The sequence below is a fragment of the Arvicanthis niloticus genome, chromosome 7, assembly GCF_011762505.2.
Source record: "Arvicanthis niloticus isolate mArvNil1 chromosome 7, mArvNil1.pat.X, whole genome shotgun sequence".
NCBI classification, from domain to species: Eukaryota; Metazoa; Chordata; class Mammalia; order Rodentia; family Muridae; genus Arvicanthis; species Arvicanthis niloticus.
The window spans coordinates 47,591,929-47,611,466 of record NC_047664.1 but is presented as its reverse complement, the minus strand read 5'-3'; the positions used below and the strand labels follow the sequence as shown (position 1 = coordinate 47,611,466).

At 42.7% G+C, this 19,538-nt stretch overlaps 1 protein-coding gene across 1 annotated transcript; it reads right to left on the bottom strand.

The window, feature by feature from the left end:
• Positions 1 to 532: 532 nt before the first annotated feature.
• Positions 533 to 16,029, bottom strand: Bst1 (bone marrow stromal cell antigen 1). Its single transcript, XM_034509071.2, has 9 exons — positions 15,650 to 16,029; positions 14,051 to 14,177; positions 12,830 to 12,965; positions 12,221 to 12,303; positions 9,463 to 9,539; positions 8,542 to 8,634; positions 5,655 to 5,741; positions 2,696 to 2,755; positions 533 to 738 (listed from the first exon to the last, which is right to left on the bottom strand). The coding sequence occupies exons 1-9, from the start codon at positions 15,832 to 15,834 to the stop codon at positions 633 to 635; spliced, it is 954 nt and encodes a 317-aa protein (XP_034364962.1). The 5' UTR covers positions 15,835 to 16,029; the 3' UTR covers positions 533 to 632.
• Between the last annotated feature and the right edge of the window lie 3,509 nt (positions 16,030 to 19,538).

The following is a 19,538-nucleotide window of genomic DNA, read 5'->3' as shown; positions in this document are numbered from 1 at the left end:
ATCACTGAGCAGTATTTCCCAGTACAGAATGCACTACAGTTGACTTAACTATGCACCAGTCTGGTGATACACATGATGTTTACTTGTTAAATGAACAGTCCATTTTGGGTATACAAAACCTTATGTAGCAGTTCCAGATCTGTGTGTTTAACATTTTGGGTTGTTCCCTTGTCATAAGTAGCCATTAAATAGACATTTTATAGATACATCTTTGCATAACATCTATATATGTATATCTTTACTGTACATGTGATTGAAGCTTCTGACAAGCACCTATTGTATCTTTTGAAACACTAGAAAATACAGAAAATATAAAATACAGCTGTTTCCAAAAATACATTTAATTATATAAGATTATACTACACTCCAGGTCTCAGTGCTTTGTATCATTATCAAATAAGAAACAATAACTTTAACTCCACAGTAGCAACTTCTGCCTGCTAAGTGGGACTAGATAAATACCTTGTTTCTTGGATCATGAATGTAAATACAATTGGATTACCATCTGGATACACTGTTTTTCTAGAAGGAATTGTCTTGGGACAGTGGGCTCCTTTAGTTTACACCACAGTGGACTGCTCACGGGTAGCTGCAAGGCTGGCTTCTATTAGAACACTGTGGTGATTTTCTAGTCACCCTTGAGAACTTGAAGCCAAAGCTACCAAGAGAGAGATGATAAGGCTGGCATCTCCTATTGCATGGAGAGATGAGCTCTCCCTCCGCATAGATGCTGAGGCTCTGAAAAGAAAAAGGGAAACAGAGACCACATCAGTGTGTGACAAAAATCACAAATGCATGCAACAGAAATGTGTAGATAGAGCAGAAAATTCATAAAGTGAAAGTAAAAATGTGCCGGGCGGTGGTGGCGCACGCCTTTAATCCCAGCACTTGGGAGGCAGAGGCAGGCGGATTTCTGAGTTCGAGGCCAGCCTGGTCTACAGAGTGAGTCCCAGGATAGCCAGAACTACACAGAGAAACCCTGTCTCAAAAAACAAACATAAAAAGAAAGAAAGAAAGAAAGAAAGAAAGAAAGAAAGAAAGAAAAAATGTGTAATTTCTGTATTCCCAGAGAACCGCAGCTAATAATTCCAGTTGTCCTTCCAAGAAAGACAGCATACAACACACACACACACACACACACACACACACACACACACCCCTCTTTATGTAAGCACACAGAATGCAACTTGCTTCCTCTGCCTGACACCACCTCTTGGCTCTTGGACATAGTTCATGCCGGTACACACAGAGTCAGTTCATGTTTCCTTGTACATGTATTCGTATGGTACAAATGTTCCAGAGTGTTAGCCAAGTTCCTTATTGGCGAATAGTCTATCATCAGAGTTTAACTGATTCTGACCTTAAAACACTGAGCAGAGGCCTGCCCAAATCCCATTTAAACTAGATAAGGTCTGACCTTTTGAGTCTTTGAAACAGAAATTATTGAATTCTTTTCAACCAATTAAAAGGTGGATTTAAAAAAATTTAAAACTATCTTATCTTGGTTCAGAATCAAGTCCCATTGCTGTGGATTAGTTAGTGGCCATGTCCCTTACCATAACTTCCTTAGGACGCTGAAGCCTCTTCTTTATTAGTCAATGGCACCCTCTACTGGACATTCACTATAGTTGCATTTCTGGTTCAGTTTATGTCTATACTTGAATCATTCAAAATTAATTCCTTCCACATTTTTGCCTTAAAATTTAACTAACTAATATCCAGACATATTAATTTATTTTAAACAAAATTCAACATCAGAGCAAATACAAGAAACAACAAGGGTCTCCCTCGCGGTTTCGCCTTTCTTACGATCAGTGGTTTGATGTTCTTCTCAGACCCATTTCTGATGTCTGCCCCCAATTTCCTCTACAATTGAAACACACAGCTTCATTTCTCTTTGCACTATATTTCTGAGTCTATTATAGACATGTTGGTTTGATGTATTTCAGAGTCAATGATGTTGTGAGCCACCATGTGGATATAGGGAATCAATTCCAGGTCCTCTGAGACAGCAGCCAGTGCTGTTAACTACTGAGACATATCTCTAGCCCGAAAATCAATTCCTTAAAAAAGTGTGGAAACATCTCCAAGACATACTGTGAAGTGAAAAAATAAACAAATCTCAGAATCTTATCTGTATTATCATTTATTATAACTGATTTGAGAGATCTGTGTTGTGTGTATATGTGCATGTCCATGCATGTGTATGAATGCACACATGTACCATGACAGGAATATCTTACTCTACAAGGACACACAAGAGTATAGAAACCGTGGTCTACCTACTTTGAGTAAAATAAATAAATAAATAAGATGGATCATATAAAAATAAAGAAAAAACAGTGTTTCTCTCCTGACCCTTTTTGTAATTGCAAATTTGTTTCTAGTGTGTATTTTAACTTTTCAAAAAAAAATGAATTAGAAATGAATTAGAATTAAGAAGGAACAGGTCCAAGGTCACCCTGTGGCCCCACTTCTAGAATGCCTGCTGAAGTGTGCTACAGTGGAGGATGGTGTTGGGCCGTCTGGGAGGAGTTAGCTCAGCTTGCAGATGTCTGTGGAACTTGGGCCAATGTAACTCAGAGACTGAGAGGCTCCAGTGCAGAAATAACCTGCTCTGCAGTGAGTGATTTAGGAAATGGATAGACAGTCAGACTGCAGTCCATCTGTGTTCTGATCTCAGCCATTTACTTACGAGTTCATGACACAGTCGGGGTGAGTGCTGTGGTCCACACACATTAAGAACTTCACTGGTCTACGGAAGAAAAATAGGACTTAAGAGATTATTCGAATAACTCCCTCGAGTTAAACATTTATGATGTGCCTGCAAATTGCTGGAAACACAAAATACGTCTTTGAAGATTCCACAATCCCCTCCTTTATAAACAATATTGGCTAAGCTGGGAGTAGTGTCTCACACCTTTAGTCCCAGCACTAGAGAGGGAGGCAAGGGCAGGCAAATCTCTGTATGTTTGGGGCCAGCCTGGTCTACGTAGAGAGTTTCAGGACAGCCAGAGCTATACATCGTGACTCTATCTCAACACCCTTCTTACAACAGCTAGCATTTATTAAGCACTTACTATGTATCACAAATTTTGTCTGTGCATTTTATTCAGATCATGTCATTCAACACTTCAACCATCCAATGAAGTTGATCCTACGTTCAACTGCAATTTGCTGCAGATAAAGCTGACTGCAATGATCTCCTCCTTGTGTTCTGAGAGTTGTGAGTTAGAGAGCTAACCTTGAATGTGGTAGGCTAATCCAGACCCTTCCTGCATGCACGTCCAATTTTATTAGGAAAACCTCCTTGGATATGTGCTTTGGGGGAAGTTTTAACTAAAGCACATGAGCAATGGCCCAATTGAGAATGCCCCATTGCCTAGTACAATCGAGGTAGAAAATGGGAAGTTCTGGGGTAACTAAGAGGGGCAGAAAGAAGCAACAGAAGCAGGGGTAGGTGACAGTGACACAGAAGACATGAATTACAAGGCAGGGTGAGACAACACCTCTATGGCCAGATGACTGGAAAGAATTGGGAGAGGTGGAAGAGTTACATGGATACGCACTGACTGCATGCTCTGTGGTCCCTGCTTAGACTCGCCTACCTTCAGTGACGTATAGTCGACATGCATACATTTTACTGCCAGTGGGTTTTGTAAATAGTACCCCACTAGGATGCCTAGGCTACTCCTGACTTCCTGTGCTCTAGTGATCCTACCACCCTGGCCTCCTGAGTGTCTGGGACAACAGATGCAATCTGTCCAAACATATTTAAAAAGAATTAAATTTGGTTGTTATCGTCTTTCACCCAAGACAGACTTTGAATTTTATAGAGTCTGATCCAATGTGGTATTAGAAGAATCCAACCAAGAGAAGAGATGAGGCTCCACCAGTGTCACCAAAGACCCTAATGTTAATTCCAGCTGACACAAGACTAAAGGCAAGTCCACTGAACTCTGAAGGTCAGGAGAGTCTTACCTATATTTGGGTTGGTCTTTGACTTTTGAGTCTTTGCTTCTTTGCTACTCAAGAGCAATAGAAAAGCTGCAACACAGAATAGGAGCCAGCAGGAGCTGAGTGAGGCTTACAGTCCCAGAACCATCAGCCAGACCAAGTGGATGCCATGCAAAGGAGGAGGGACATAGGCCAGGACCAAGGACAGCTGTGATGGGGGAAGGGGCTTTGGGGGTCTGGCCTTACTGCTACAGCATGGGCTAGCGATTGAAGAAAGAGCCTCTCTAGAGAGTTCTTGGGCCAGAGAAGAGTGTTTGTAACTCTGAAATCTGTAGTCACAACTGTTCTCATCATTGAGCTGTAATACAGTAAGAATTGTCCATTTAGAAGTATTTTTAATACCCGGTGCTTTAACACAGGAAGGAACATCACTAGGGGGTGCTAGGGGATATTTACTTCAAGACTACACAAAGTTGGGTTCAAATATCAACTCTGATTCTGAGTATTGACCTTGAGCCAGTTATTAAACTTGGTGACTCATCTACAAACAGAATATTTACAGCCCAGAGACAGACAAATCTATGACAAATCTAGACAGACTAATCCATGACACTACAAATCTAGCCAGAGACAGACAGCTGTGCCCAACAGGGACTCTTCGGGATACCTGGGTGCTGGTCACATTTTTCTACTTCATATCTAAGAGCTGCTGCACACTGAACCTGATCATCAAACTGTGTGGGTAAATGTATATGTTTTTCAGTATACAGGTTAGATGTTCAGAAAAGGGTATTTGCTTAGTTTTGCTTCTAAAGTGAATAGTAGATGACACTTGGCTTTGCATTTGTGTCAGCATGAGCAATCATAAGTAAACAGGTACAGGTGAGGGTCAAGGAGGCCTGGAACAGGGATGACGTCACCCACACGTCCTGAGGCTTTGATCGGTTGGGAGAATGGTGCAGTTCATACAGCTTTGGGCAGGCAGAAGGCAGCAACATTATGGTGTTGGGCAAGCATACATCAGGTCATTCCACTCAGACATACCTATTAGTGTCTAAGAAAGCCTTCCAGTGTTGAACTGAAAATCTACTTGGCTTGTATACTCAAGAGCTGAAATGCTGGTCGTGGTATGTGGCATTAATCCCAGTGTTCAGGAGACAGAGGCAAGTGGATCTCTGAGTTCAAAAACAGCCAAGACTATACAGAGAAAGTCTGTTTTGAAAGGGGGTGGGGGAGTTAGAGAGGAGCAGAGACAGGAATTCTGGGTCCAGAAGAGGATTACAACCACCCCAGGCTTAGAGCCAGTCTTTGCTAATGCCTATGTAGAAAAACCCTTGATGACACCCAAGTCACAGCATATGAAGTGCGAGTCACAGTGTCTCAATAGACAGTAGCTGATATGACTCTTTTCCTAATATCTATGGTTAAGACCCATCTGACAAACAAATGCCCAGCGCAGTATCCTTTGAACTGTGGTTTAAAGATATGAGAACCACAGCCCATGGTCCTTAATCTCATCACACATCAATCAAAGCTGAAGGGAAAAAGCAATATCCTCCAGCTATCATTAAAATGGACCCAGGAAGGTTCTCCCTGCCCCCACACCCCTAGGCAACTCAAAAGTCACCAGCCATGGCCCAAACCAACCCTTGAAATAGCTGTAATCCTTCAAAGTGATTATACATAGCGCCACCTACGGGTAGTCATTGATACAGCTGTGCTGGAACCCCAGGGCCTCCAGTCTGTCCTCCAGGATCTTCACACTGCCTTCGCCACAGGATTCCCTAAAACATAGACAAGTGTGATTTTTTTTAAACAAACCGACAAAAGAAGGAGGAAAGGGTAGAAGAAGCTGTTTCAGAGTTAACCGAATATCTTTAGGCCATTCCGAATGTTCTTTCCTCAAGGGGAACACTGGAAAGTTGAACATTCTCTGGAGATCCAAGACCAGGAAAGAAGCAAAGGGGAACAGGGATGGCACTGCTTGTACCACGTGCAGTCATGATTGCCCCATGACAATCAGATGGTTCCCAGGGGCTGAATCTGCTCAACCTAGTAAAAGCTTCAAATAACAGCAGTAAACAAAGTTTAAGGTTAGAGAATGCTAATCAGCAAAAGAGAAAAAGATCATTGCAAGTCTCATCCTTAGAGATAATCGCTGCCAAAAATTTCTAGACAGCATCATCCATTGGTCCAGTATAGCCATACTGTATGCCACCTGTCCATTGGTCACTAAGTCACCATCTTGGATGCCAGATGGACTGTCGTAGATTTGCAACGATTGTGTTTGTTCTCAAAACACCAGAGCAGTCGTGCTGACAATTTGGATATGCCAGAGACGCTGTGAGCTTTTTCTAGGTAAAAATTCTTGACTTGGTAAGCCTTTTCTAGGCTTAGCTAAGGTTGCTAAGCCTACAGAAGAAAATCTAGCTGTCAAGTTCTGCAGAAGGAATTGTGCTGTGTTTGCTGTCATAGTCTGCAGCACAGAAGTTCCACCCACCGTGAGCACACACATAGTCACTCTTCGTTTCACCCTGGCATGGAGGCATGGATACAGTACAGTGGGATGCTTTAAAGCTAGATCACATTCATTTTTATTAGAGTATAATATTGTTATTCTATTTTATTACTTGTTGTTCTTGTTGTTTCTTACTACGCCTAATTTATAAAAAGAAACTTCATCATAGGTTGTACTGACAGGAAAAAATAGTATACACATAATATCAATCTTCCACTCATACTTGAACCACACCCACGAGTGGAAGAGCTGCTGTATATAAGTTTAGAGCCTTTGCATGTATAGCATTGCATGCTATCCAGTGTGCTGTGTGCATTAGCCCACATCTGTATGCATGCGGACACATATAAACATGTATCGTTTGTAAATTCTGCATGTGTAATATATACATATGTGTACATATGAGTATACATATATGGCATGTTTGTAAGCTCTGCATGTAAGCATACATGTGTGCATACATAAGTATATATAATACATGCCATTACTTTTAAACTCTGCATGTATGTATGCATGCATGTATGTATGTATGTATAGATCTGTGTTTCTCTATATAATTATGTATGCATATGTGCCATTGTTTGTAAACTCTGCATTGTCTCCTTTACACGAACAATTCAAATCTCAAAAAGTCCCTGTTTCGAAGACCTCAGCTGATTCTTATATTTCATTATCATTTAAACTGTAACAAAATTTGTTGAAATTTCATTTTGTACACAAATAATTTTCTGTTTCTTTGGCATGAACTCCTAAAGGTGGGCTTTCTTGAATCAAAATTTGAAATTCATTTTGAGGCTCAGATTTTCACAGATAGCTTTTCTCTTAGCAACCTCAGCATGTGATTTTTTTTTCTTTAAAAAAAAAAAAAGATTTATTTTTAACCTAGAGAAAGCTCACAGCCAAATTGCCGGCATGACGTCTCTGATGCCGTGGGAATGATGATAAGAACTGCAAGTCCATGAAAGCAGAATCACATGTAGTGAGCATGCCCATTTCCCTCACTCACACCAAGAAGTCTTTCCCTCCCGAAAGCCACGACTAGAAATCCCTGGAGGGTTTTTAAAGGCATCCAGTGTTAGACACAGTGCTGTGAGCTGTTGTGATGACACAGTCCTGCTGAGTCTCATGGGATGGGAATGTAAGCAGCCTCTCCGCCATAAAGCTGGTTGGGAGTGCACGTTCAGTGAGCCAGTACACAGCAGGAGGAAGTTTCTGCAGAAATCGAGTTCCAGGAGTTATAGGAAGGAAGATGGCAAAGTACTGAGTGAAGCCATTATTTAGAACTTTTCTCAGAACATGGGCTGGTGCTCTTCCCTAGGCCAGGCTTACTTTTTAATCAGCAATGCCACAAGCCTCTAGTTGAACACAGGGACAAGGAAAGGCTTTTTAAAATAGCCTCTACAGAGTCAGTTAAAGCTGTGTTAGATAAATGGCATCTGCCACACTGATGGTAGTTCTCAGACTGGAAGTTTTGTTTAAATCCATGTCACTGTGTCCATCTGAGGCTTGTCACAGGATGCTATAAGATCCATGTACTTAGTAAGGGTAGAACTGTTTGAAAACCAGGAGCTAAGCAAGTTGGGAGGGGGCTGCTTAGAGGGTCTTTAGGCTCCTTGGCAGTGGTGTTCATTCATGAAAAAGATGTGCTCTGCCCTTGTTTATATAGAAACTCAAGTCGTTTTAGAAGCTGTAGTTCTTTGAAGTCCTGGTCCTCACCAGTTAGCCAGCACCTACTTGCAGAAGTGGTTGCGCCACAGAAAGCCATGGCTTTATCGTAGAGCTGTGGGCTGATCTTGAAAACATTGGTGAGTGTATTGATCCTCCAGGTGATAGGAAGAAGAAACTGGCTTTGACCCTCAGAAATGTGTAAGAAACTCATTTATCCATAACTCTCACGCCATAAAAATCAGCATGGCATCAGGCTATGAGACATCTCTTATCCTTCTCTGTCACGTTAGGATCAGAGGGCTGACAGGTCTCTAAAGCTAAGAGCAAAGGGGCCACAGTCATATCATATCCAAGCAAAGCAAGACCTCACAGCTACCGCCACAAGCCCCAAAACTTACACATTGGGTCCTCCAACGTCATGCATGACCCAGATCTCAATTCTTGTGACTTTGTCCTTTTGTAAGTATGGGATTTCAAAATCTGCAAAAAACCTGGGAGACAGGGAGGACATTTATCTTTATCTGTTCTTCCATGGCATTGAGTCTGTACGTGCTAGGCAAGCTCTCTGACATTGAGCCCTGTCTTCAGCCTAGGAGAACATTAGTTTATTTACACATTTAAGCTTTGAAAAGTTTCCAGGAAATCCAGTTGTGGCTGCACATGCCTTTAAACTTATTACTTAGGAAGTAGAGGTAGGTAGGTTTCTTTGAGTTTAAGACCAGTCTGGTTTACATAATAAATTCCAGAACAGTTGGGGCTATCAGAGAGATTCTGTCTCCCCTGAAAAGAGTTTCGAGGGTTCATTTTACATTCTGTGTGCATGCACATGTTGATGTGTATGAGGGTACACATTTGTGTGTGTGTGTGTGAGCATATGTAAACTGGAGAACAAAATTGGGCACTGTCTAGTCTTTCATGGTGGCCTGGAACTCACCAAGTAGGCTAGGCTGGCTGGAAGAGTGAGCCCCAGACATCACTTGTCTCTGTCATCCCAGCACTTGGATTACAAATGTGCTGCCACGCCCAGATATTTCACTTGAGTTGTAGGGATCAAACAGAGGTCCCCGTGTTTGCACAGCAAGCACCACCTACTGACCTATGCCTCCAGTAGCTTTTCTTACCATCTACATTTGGAGACTTGCTCGTGTATTGATCTGCTCTTAACGGTTTAACTGTATGGATACGGCTCTGATCAACACCTCGTTCAACTGTTTCACTTACTTTACTTCGCTGTACAAAAGCAAGCATCATCATTGGGTCTGAGGTGCTTCTCTAGCCTTTAGTTTGGTGTCATTTGTGGTGTCCTGTGGCGTTCTTACCCTTTCGTGGGATAGGCTCCTTTTGGCTCTGAGCCATTCAGCATAACATTGATCACCCCTGAACTGTCCCTTGAATACTGCAAGAAGAAAGACACGGTTGAGAAAATGAAGGCACATTGTTTTTGTGCTTTAAACACAGCTTGTTTTTAACTGGAAATTTTCAATAGAGGAAAACTTAGTATTTCATGTGTCTAATAGAGATGCAGATTGGTTTATTCAGAGAAGTAAATCACCTTTAAAGTCCCCTATTGATAGACTCAGTAATTCCATGTCAGGTAATCTCAGGACATGATATAAGATATACACCATCATGCCTGCTAGAATAAACTAGCCTAGTCTGATGTGACAAATAGCCTTGCCACTGCAGTGGTGTCACACAGGATTCACTTTGTGCTCCCACTGAACATTCACCACAGGATCCTGGTGGTTTGACACGTTGAGTCCTCAGTATGAGGAAGCCTCCACACCTGCAAAGTTGTTAACTGCCAGGAAGGGAGAAGGGGCAGTGGCTTGGCCTACAAGTCACACACAACACTCCCACTCACAGCCCATTGGCCCATAGGCATCTCATGTAAATAACCACCCAAAGCAGAACACAAGCCACAGGTGCAATAAACGTTACAAAGCCCCACCACACGCACTGCATGCACACATGTGCAGAGGGGCACGGCTGACAAGACCAAAACATGCTCACCAGCTCAAAACAGCAAGGAAACAGGGCACAGTTCCCACTGGGTACCAACGTAGCGTTAAACTCTGAGTTATTAATGTGCCATTAGTATGAAGCTACAAAGGACTTGCACTATCATAGGATGTGCTTACATTCAAAGCAGGGTGCAAGATTAGATGGACAGAAGACGAGCTTCCCTACAACGTTATGACGTGAGGCTGAGGGTGTGGCTCAGGTGTGCTAGCATGCACAAGGCCTGGGGTTCAGTCTTTGCTATCGTTAAATAAACAAACAGATGAATAAGTGGATATCTGGGTGGTCTTGTTCCCTGGGTAGTTGGTGGTGACTTCCTGTCACTGAATCTCACAGGACAAATTTACTCACTAATGAAATGACATCTGATACCAGGTGCTCCAAAGCAGAGACCCATTTTGTGCCGATTGTCTCCAGTTGCTTTCCCCCAGTATTAAAAGTAGGAGTTTAAGTCTTTAGATGCTGAAGTCCGAAACCTCTGTGTTAAGGGGATTGCATTTTGGTGGCAGGAAGATGGGGGATCTCATTTGTCTTTCTGTAACTTGCCATTCTCTACCACGAGCCTTGACAATGGGACTGTAGAAAGGACTGGTTGAAAATCCAGTCTCTGAAGCTAAAAAGCCTGTTTTTGAATCCTGGTTCACCAACTTATTACAATCTTGACCCTAGGGAAATCTTTTTGACCTCTTTGTAATTAATTTCCCAAGTCTAAACAGTTACCTCAGAAGATTGCTATAAAAGTGTAAGGTATAAACATTTCAGCCTGCGAGATGTAGCTCATGGTAGGGCCTTGCTTGACGTGTGCAACAAAGAAACTAACTTTGACCCCCAGCACCACAAATAATAGCAACAACAACAATATTTATTGACTACTTATAAGGTTCAAGCCCTCTCATTGCTGTATTATGTTAGCTTTGATTTTACTTCAACTATCTAGCATACTCTTATATTAGTATATTTCTTATACTGGTATAAGGGCTTAAAAATTGGAGGCATTGATACTATTTTCCCATAATAGCCTCCAGTTGAGGAACATACCTTAAAGTCAGGAAGATTCATAGTGGCCCGTGTTACAGTTCTTTTATAGATAGTGTTGATATGACCCCTCTTTAGAGGTGTTAAGCTTTCCAGTCTCCAATAAGAGTTTTTGGCAGCTAACTGGAGCCTGTATTTCAGATGAAGCCCTCCCTCCAAAATTGGGAACAAGCACTGGTCCCATGAGAGCTGGTTGGAGTACACAGAGTCCTCAGCGTGAGGTCTAATGCTTACAGGAAGTTCTTTGCGTGGCCCTGGTGGAAGGTTTGATCAAAGTCCTTGCCTCTATCAGTGGCCTCATGGAACACCTGGATAGCAAAGTAGACAAGGGGAGTCGAAGATACATCACCTCTGATGGGGGTGGGGGGATAGAAGTCTCTCAGCCTCTGCCTGCTCCTGGATCAGCAGAATCGACATTCAACCATCAGCACTGAGCTAAGGACTTAACCCTCCTTGTTTCTAATCTTTATTCCAAAGCTCGAGGCAGAGACTGTAAGCTACAAACAATGTCATTTTATAGCCACTGAGAGTTCCCATGAACTCTGAGGGCAATATCCTCAGAGACACAGACAGACATGTCTTAGGAACATTTCTGTGGCTCTAGCTTTTTGGTAGCCCATCAGCTCTTCTCCCATTAATGTTACCCTGTGGACATTTCTGACACCCACAGTGAAGTCTCCAGTTTCCCAGGCTCCCCTGTAAAATCAAAGTTACTCCAATTTTTCACAGCACTAAGAATGAACATGGCTTTGAACCACTAAACATGGCCATGGTGCAACAGGGATGCTAACAGCGCCCTAGCCCCACATATAGCCAACGCTTGCCAAACATTTCTCTCTGCACCAGCCACTGCGGTGAGTATTTTGTCTTTGTAAACCCTCACAACTTTGTGGAACAGGGAGAAGAGTCAGAGTAATCATTACAGTAGAAAGGAAGATACAGAGAAATTAGGTAAAGGCCTGGGGTTCCGTTCACAGATTCCGCACATGCTCCATACTCACTCACCCATCCTAGGATTACCTGCATGGATGCACTTTTCCAGTAGGAGTCCACAGCATTGTTTTCACAGTCTTCTGATGTGGGGCAAGACTGGTAATCGAGTCCTAGGAGAAAAGTACACAGATGCATTTCGTATTGGAGATGTATTAATTTCATGTATTTGCTGATTCCATATTTGGCATGGATTCTGAAAAATGTATATAGTACATCTACCCTCTCTTAGCCTCAGTTTCTCCCCTCTGGAAAAGTAAAGACAGAAAGGCAGAGTCCTGATGGATTGGAATCACAGGCTCTGAGGTCAGATTGTGAAGCTAAATAGATTCTTAGCTATACATCCCTAAGCAACTCCCTTAATCATGCGCGCCTCAGTTTCCACATCTGCCAAAATAGGACTCATGATAGGATTGTAGTGGATAACGTGTGGACTCTAACCTCAATGACTCTAAAATACTTGTCATAGCGTGCAGCAAAGGTTAGGTACACTCTACTCACTGTTGTTATCTGTTACTATAGGTGCCACCTACTTCGGAGGATTTGGGAAGGATTAAAGGAGATGAACATTTATGAAGACACCCAGAGCCAAAGATAAATCCACAGGCTGGGGAGCTGTGATGTGTGCAAAAGTCTTACCAGAGGCATTTTCCTGTCGACACCAGCTCAAGAAATCACCAACCTTGCCATACAGAACGTCGCACAGGGGCATAAGGCGGCGGGTGTTCTCTGCATAGCTCATAACGAGTAGGTGGTTATTTTCCCAGAACAGTGACTGATGAGAGACAACCAGGAGTTAAAATACAAAGTAAAATGAAAGCACGTTGATTGAGGTATCATCAAGATAAGTCAGCAGCCATTCCTCATGGAATTCGGACCTGCTGTAGGCCTGCTTTCTTTTCCTTGTTACTATGGTGCATTTGAAGAGTGTTACCTCTGTCCTTCCAGACATCATGTAGATCAGTGGCTCTCAACCTCCCTAGTGCTGCGACCCTTTAATGCAGTTCCTCATGCTGCGGGGACCCCAACCGTAAAATGATTTTCATTGTTGCATCATAAGGGTCATTTTCCTACTGTTACTAATTGTAAAATAAATTATTTTGGAGATAGAAGTTTGCCAAAGTGGTCCCACAGGTTGAGAAAGTAAAATAAATTATTTTGGAGATAGAAGTTTGCCAAAGTGGTCCCACAGGTTGAGAAACACAGACTTAGAGGATCACACATTTCCCCTGTAGTATGAAATGTGTGTACCACTGGTAAGAACCTTGCATTAGGAATGATTAAGGGACCAGGGCTTGAAGCCTGGCTCCATCCCATGCTAGATGTACAATCTTCATCAAGGCATTTATGTCTCTCTGTGCTTCAGTTTCTAGATAGGAAAATGAGAAGCAGAAGAAGCCTTAGGCCTTGTTCCGTAGCTCTGCACAATGTCCTTCTTGGAGTGTACAGTGCTCAAAACACCTAAGTCTTCACAGCACACCTGGCACCTTCCGGGATAAATAGTGTCTTCACACTGCGCATATAACAACATTCCTGGTCACTGTCTCATCTGATCCTCAGCAGTCCAGTTTCTTTGTAGACTGGAAGGGCTACAAGAACTGTTTTTTCATTTGTTTGCTTTTTGTTTCTGTTTGTTTGTTTTTTAATGTTGGATCCTTAACCCTTAATGCAACACCAGGAACACAGAAGAATTCCAGTAAGTTATTTTATTGAGTCCATCAACTAGCTCATTAAACCCGTGGAAGACGTAAAATTTTAAATTATGCTTCTGCTTTTTATCATAAAGAGGTAGGAAAAAACAAAAGGCAGCATAGTTGTAAAAATTACACTTTTGTCCATAGCCGAGGCATTGGTCCTTACCTTGTCCCTGGGAATCGAGTGCCTGGAGAGGTTAATGAAGAGATCATAGTCTGAGGGGAGGACAGAGCAGGGATCCTTGTCCAGCACCACCTTGAAGGCCTCCCAGATGGCTGTGCAGTTTTTGTTCCTGTGTAAAAGTGCCAGTCAGGACTGGAGACATGGTGTGGAGGGTAAGGCTGCTTGTGCTGTAGGCACGAGGACCTGAGTTTGTCAGCCACCACCCTGCCCGCGCGGCTGCCTGTGCCTCTAGCCCCGGCACTGAATGGGGTGGAAAAAGGAGGATGACAGGCTTGCTGACCACCAGCCTAACTCTAGCTTCCAGACTAAGTTCAGAAGACAACAGAGTCAGAAAATGATAGAACAGGACACCCACTGTCTTTCTCTCTGTGGGCACAGGCATATCACACATACACACACACACACACACACACACACACACACACACGTTGTGTACACACAACACAGTAAAAGTTATAAAAAGAAACCCCAAAGTGCACCATGATGAAGCATTTCCACCGAGAAAGGAAAAACAGAGTTCTCCAGTCTAAGTAATATAGTCTCTTTCTCCACCCCCACCTCCAGGCTTACAACAGAAGCAGACAAGGGCACTGACAGAAGTACTTTGAGAAGGTGACAAGTGACAATTTCAATAAAGCATGCAACTTCTCATTTTCAGATGCTCTCTGTCTCTGTCTCTGTCTCTGTCTCTGTCTCTGTCTCTGTCTCTCTCTCTCTCTCTCTCTCTCTCTCTCTCTGTGTGTGTGTGTGTGTGTGTGTGTGTGTGTGTGTGTGTGTGTTTTGTGGAGGCACTGTGTATATACCAAAGGCCATGTAGTCAACTGTTCTACCACTGAACCACATCCCTAACTTTTGCCTATTCATTGACACAGGAGTGGGGCTCATTGTTCAGGTCCATTGTAGGGTGAGTCTCTGAACCCGCTGAGGTCATGTCAGGAGGCAAGACTTGGGAAGATAGGAGTGGATGCCAAGTGTTGGGAGCAGCTCCTTCTGCTGAGGCAGAGCGTCTTCTGGGGCCTGTTTTCACTCCTGAGGTCCAGGACATCTTTCAAAATCACGTTCTATAGCAATGGTCATGTTTTCTTACCCTTGGCGACGATGACTAACCTGACTCTTTATGTTATTCTCTCATTTTATTTTATTGAGATGCATCCCAATAAAAAACAACTGGTATGAGAAAGAATCGTATAACAACACAAAAAGCGGATCCAAATAAGGAAATTATTTCAATAGGAAACACAGTGCACACAAGCCAGAGGAAACCACAGCCCTCTAAATAGGACCAGAGGACCTACTACCGAAAACGCACTTGCTGCTAGCTGGCAAGGCTGTGTCACTCAAATTTACCTCACACTAGTACTCTCAGTGTTACACATTCACCTCTCTCTTCACCCCTACACCTGCAGGGGCAGTCTTAACTGCAATTTCCTTCTGGACCGAGAGATCCGCTGCACAGGGGACCCCGTGCCTAAAGTTCACCTACATACACATCACCTGCATAGAGACCTGCTAGTCCCTCCTTTCCAAAGCCTCTACCTCACCCCACCCTTCTGCCTTTTCACATTCTGGCTTAGCACTTACCCGGGCTGGAGGCTCAGCAGCGTGGTGTACTCTGCGCAGCGGCCCAGGAAGATGCTCTGTAGGTGAGGCGTGGTACCCTCCCCACTCCAGCGCGCTCCAGCAGCTCTCAACCCCAGCAGCGCAGGCAGCAAGAGGGACAGCCACCGCCACAGCCACAGAGACAACGCGCATCCCTGGAGGGCCATCAAGGAGACTTTGATTCCTCTAGCCTGTGGCCTTCTGGACTCCTCCCAGTTTCTCTTCCACCGTGGAGGCGGTTCCCCTTAGCTGAGCTTTGGCAGGACGCTTATCCAGATGCCAAGCCAGCCCACATCACATCCTCTTTCCTCTTCGGTTCCGACAGAAAATAAACTTGGGGCTTCGTCTGGCAAAGACAACTCGAGGAGGGATCCCAAAGGAAATGGGAATTTGAAGGATGGAAGAGTTTCAGCCATAAGGAGAAAAAAAAAACTTTTTGGTTTGAAACAGTAACACCCTTGGCAGTTGTCCTCTTTCCCAAAGGCTAAAGATAAGTGAATTTTGTTTGTTTTCAGGAAACAAACACACGCGCGTTTACACACACACACACACACACACACACACACACACACACACACACACACACCTATAAAAAAAAAATCACTTATCTGTTACCTTGTGAGCACTAAGCAAACTTAAATTCTGTTCCGGTTCACACAGTTCTTCTAGGAGAGACATGTGCTACCCTTCGTGAAAACTGATGACTTTGAGTAAAGCCACAAGCACAACAAGGACACAGACAAGAATCACATGTCATTCCTAAGCTTTGAACCTTATGGAGTTTGTCTGGGTGGACTTTGGATGTGACTGACTGGAGGTGCCTGTTTTGCCTTTCCTTTTCTTCCTTTGTGAGGGACGGTGTCCACAGGCATCCCCTACGCCTGCCCCATTGCTTCTGCAGCATAGGACTTGCTTTCAAGTTTTCCAAGTGCACACAGATAACCTTGTCTGAGAATACAGTATGGTCAGAGCTACACTTGCCATTTAGATAGTGTAGAGGTGAGATGTTGGGACTTGAATTGATACTAAAGTAAGTTCAGAACTGTGGGGGACATTAGGATGGGTAAAGGTGTTTATCATGTAGGATGAATGTGAACTTTTGAAGACAATCTACTTTAGTAGATTGTATAGCATATGTATATAATCATGTCAAATATATATCCCAAAGTGCCAAACCCCTCAGGGTCTGAAACACAACTTACAGTTCACAAAAACACCAGCTATAATGGCACTGTGTTGGACCCCGTGCTCCAAACCCCTCTGTGAGATGCAGTATAGGTCAGGTGTTACCTTTGCTTCACTGAGTTGACCACAAAAGAACCTCAACTGTTAACATACTAGGTTTTTATCCTAGAGAAATTATTCCTTATTCCTGGGACATAAGAAAACCTTTCTTACCAAATTTCTATAAGCAGGTGGGTTGGGGGAAGAAGTAACCTTTTATCTTTGTGTATGTGTGGTGTAATCATGTGTGAGTGTGTTTGTGTGTGTGTGTGTGTATCTGTATGTGTCTCTCTGTGTATGTCTGTGCCTGTATGTGTCTCTGTTTCTGTCTCTGTCTCTCTCTCTGCCTGTCTCTCTCTCTCCCCCCCCTCTCTCTCTGTGTGTGTGTGTGTGTGTGTGTGTGTGTGTGTATGCCTGTATGTGTAACTGTGCTGTCACTAGGACAGGCATATGTGGGCCAGAGCCTGATGCTAAGATCTTCCTCAATGACTTCTTTATGATATTTTAAAAGTACCTGGTCTTTCAAAACAGCCACAGACTTAAGGTTTTGTACTTGTTCTTCAGTGAACACGAAGAAGTTGTAATAAGCAACTTGCTTCTTCAGGCACCAGGCTTCACTCATTTCTTGATTTCTGGTTTTAAAACACAAATGGATCTCTTACCTAACTGTTTTCTTAACTCCAATAACTTAAATTTCTCTTCTGAAAAGAAGAAGTTAAAATTGAGCCAGAGAAGAGAGACATAGCAGTATCTTTGACTTCACTTGTTTCAAAGTGTTTTCATTAACAATATCTTTTTCAAATGCTATATAAATGTTGGAGGCATAGTGACTAGGATTCACCTTTAACCCTTGCTTGCTATAGTAACAATCCTGCAGCTTTAAACTCAATTCATTAAGAAATTGCCAAAAAAAAAAAAAAAAACCCTCAGTATAATATGCCAACTTTGTTACACAAACCTCATTTTCCAAAACAATTTCCTAAGTGAGATTTTTTTCCTATGAGAAAAATGTGAATCTTATTCCTGAATTCATAAGCCCTGCCTAGTACATCCCTTTGGGAAAACAAGTGCACTGTGTTGTGTTAGAGCAGGTTGGTATGAGTAATTCCAGTATCTCAACCAAATGTTTTAAGAAATCAGCTATTCAGTGAGCTTCTTGACCAAGGTAAACCGTTTTCACTGTCCTTCCTATGCTTCTGTGACAACCTGTGGACCGTCTCTGGATGGGAAAGCATCCCAGCAGATGACACAGTAATTCCACACTGAACTGTTACTAGCCATTTCTAGCATACTGTTAGTTAACCTCTGTGTTCTCGGTGAGACTTGGTGCTCCATCTTTTGTGATCATTTGTAACTTTCTAGCTTAATGTATATTGACCACACATATGCTTTTCTGATTCTTTAAAAGTATATAAAGACTCAGATGTGAGGTTAAATTTCAAAAGCACAAACATCTTCCATAAAATATTTTCTCAAGACACTCATCTGACATAAAATTTGTAAGTGTTGTGTGGCTCCCCTTGTTGGTAACTTTATCAAACTAGATTGTAAAATCTACCCTGGGCTATAACTGAGTAATAAGCACAATTTCTAATGATTCTGCAACACTACAGATTGGAAGAACTACTATGCTATCCCTATCATTTTCTCTGCTGACTCATCACCAGAAATTGTTCACACCAGAGCCAAACACACTTGAACAATTCCTTCAGCATCTGTGTAAGACACTCAGGGCTCCTTGCTACCAAAAGAAGGACAACCATGTTGATAGTTTTATGTCTTTTTTCCTTTCTTTGAAAAAATTCAATTGTCTCACCTTTAAGTACATCACTCTGAGTTTCTGAGTGCCCCTTTATTTTGGAAGGTTTTACATTTTCATTCGCAAGAATATTATTATACACAACGCTTGGGTGTCTTTCATTCCCAAAGGGTTCTGCACATTTGATAAAGCCATATTTTAAGTAATCTTCATTATTAGGCTTTATGTTTACATTTTCCTTTCTGAAATGTGGCTCAACTGAAGTTGAAGCTATCAAATTAGAAACAGTATTCTCCATTATAGTCAGCATTGACACTCACAGATCCAAAAGCTGAGCTTAAATGTGTGTCAACTATTCCTTTCTCTTTGAATAAAAAAAATGACTCATTTTAAAAGTAATTCTTCCATCTTAATTGAAATATCATAGTTGCTACTAACAAAAATAGCCTAAAGAACAGTTCCAAAAATGCACTTAAGGTCTTCAACTGAATCTGTTGGAAATCACAGATTTCACCTCTATTTGTAAGTCATGGTTGTTGTCTTCTGTCTGCTCCCGAGAATGAAGAGAACTGGGACAGAAATATGTTCCACTAGGCTCTGGTCCTGCAGGGAATGCCCAAAGTGTTACAGATCTTAGAAGAGAAGCAAGAAGGTTTGGGCAGCTGGCTCAGGGCAGGTAGTTGAGGTCCCAGCCTCTCATCAGCTACAACTCCAGAGGCAGGGGCACCTGGGGCAGCTGGGGCGGCTATGGCATGAACCTGGCCAGTCAGGCAGGTCCAAGGTCATAGATGAATGCTTCAGATGAGAGAACTCTTCCCCAAGTGTTACAGCTCAGTAAAAACAGCCACTCTGAGATGGTCCTCTGTCGAATAACTTGTGTGCTTTGTT

Excerpts from the sequence above, each read along its gene's own strand:
- Bst1 (XM_034509071.2), bottom strand. The coding sequence starts at position 15,834 with ATGGCCCTCCAGGGATGCGCGTTGTCTCTGTGGCTGTGGCGGTGGCTG. Across the intron at positions 14,178-15,649 it reads CTGCTGAGCCTCCAGCCCGG|GAACAAAAACTGCACAGCCA; the intron begins GTAAGTGCTAAG and ends ACTTTTACACAG. Across the intron at positions 12,966-14,050 it reads ACTCGATTCCCAGGGACAAG|TCACTGTTCTGGGAAAATAA; the intron begins GTAAGGACCAAT and ends GTCTCTCATCAG.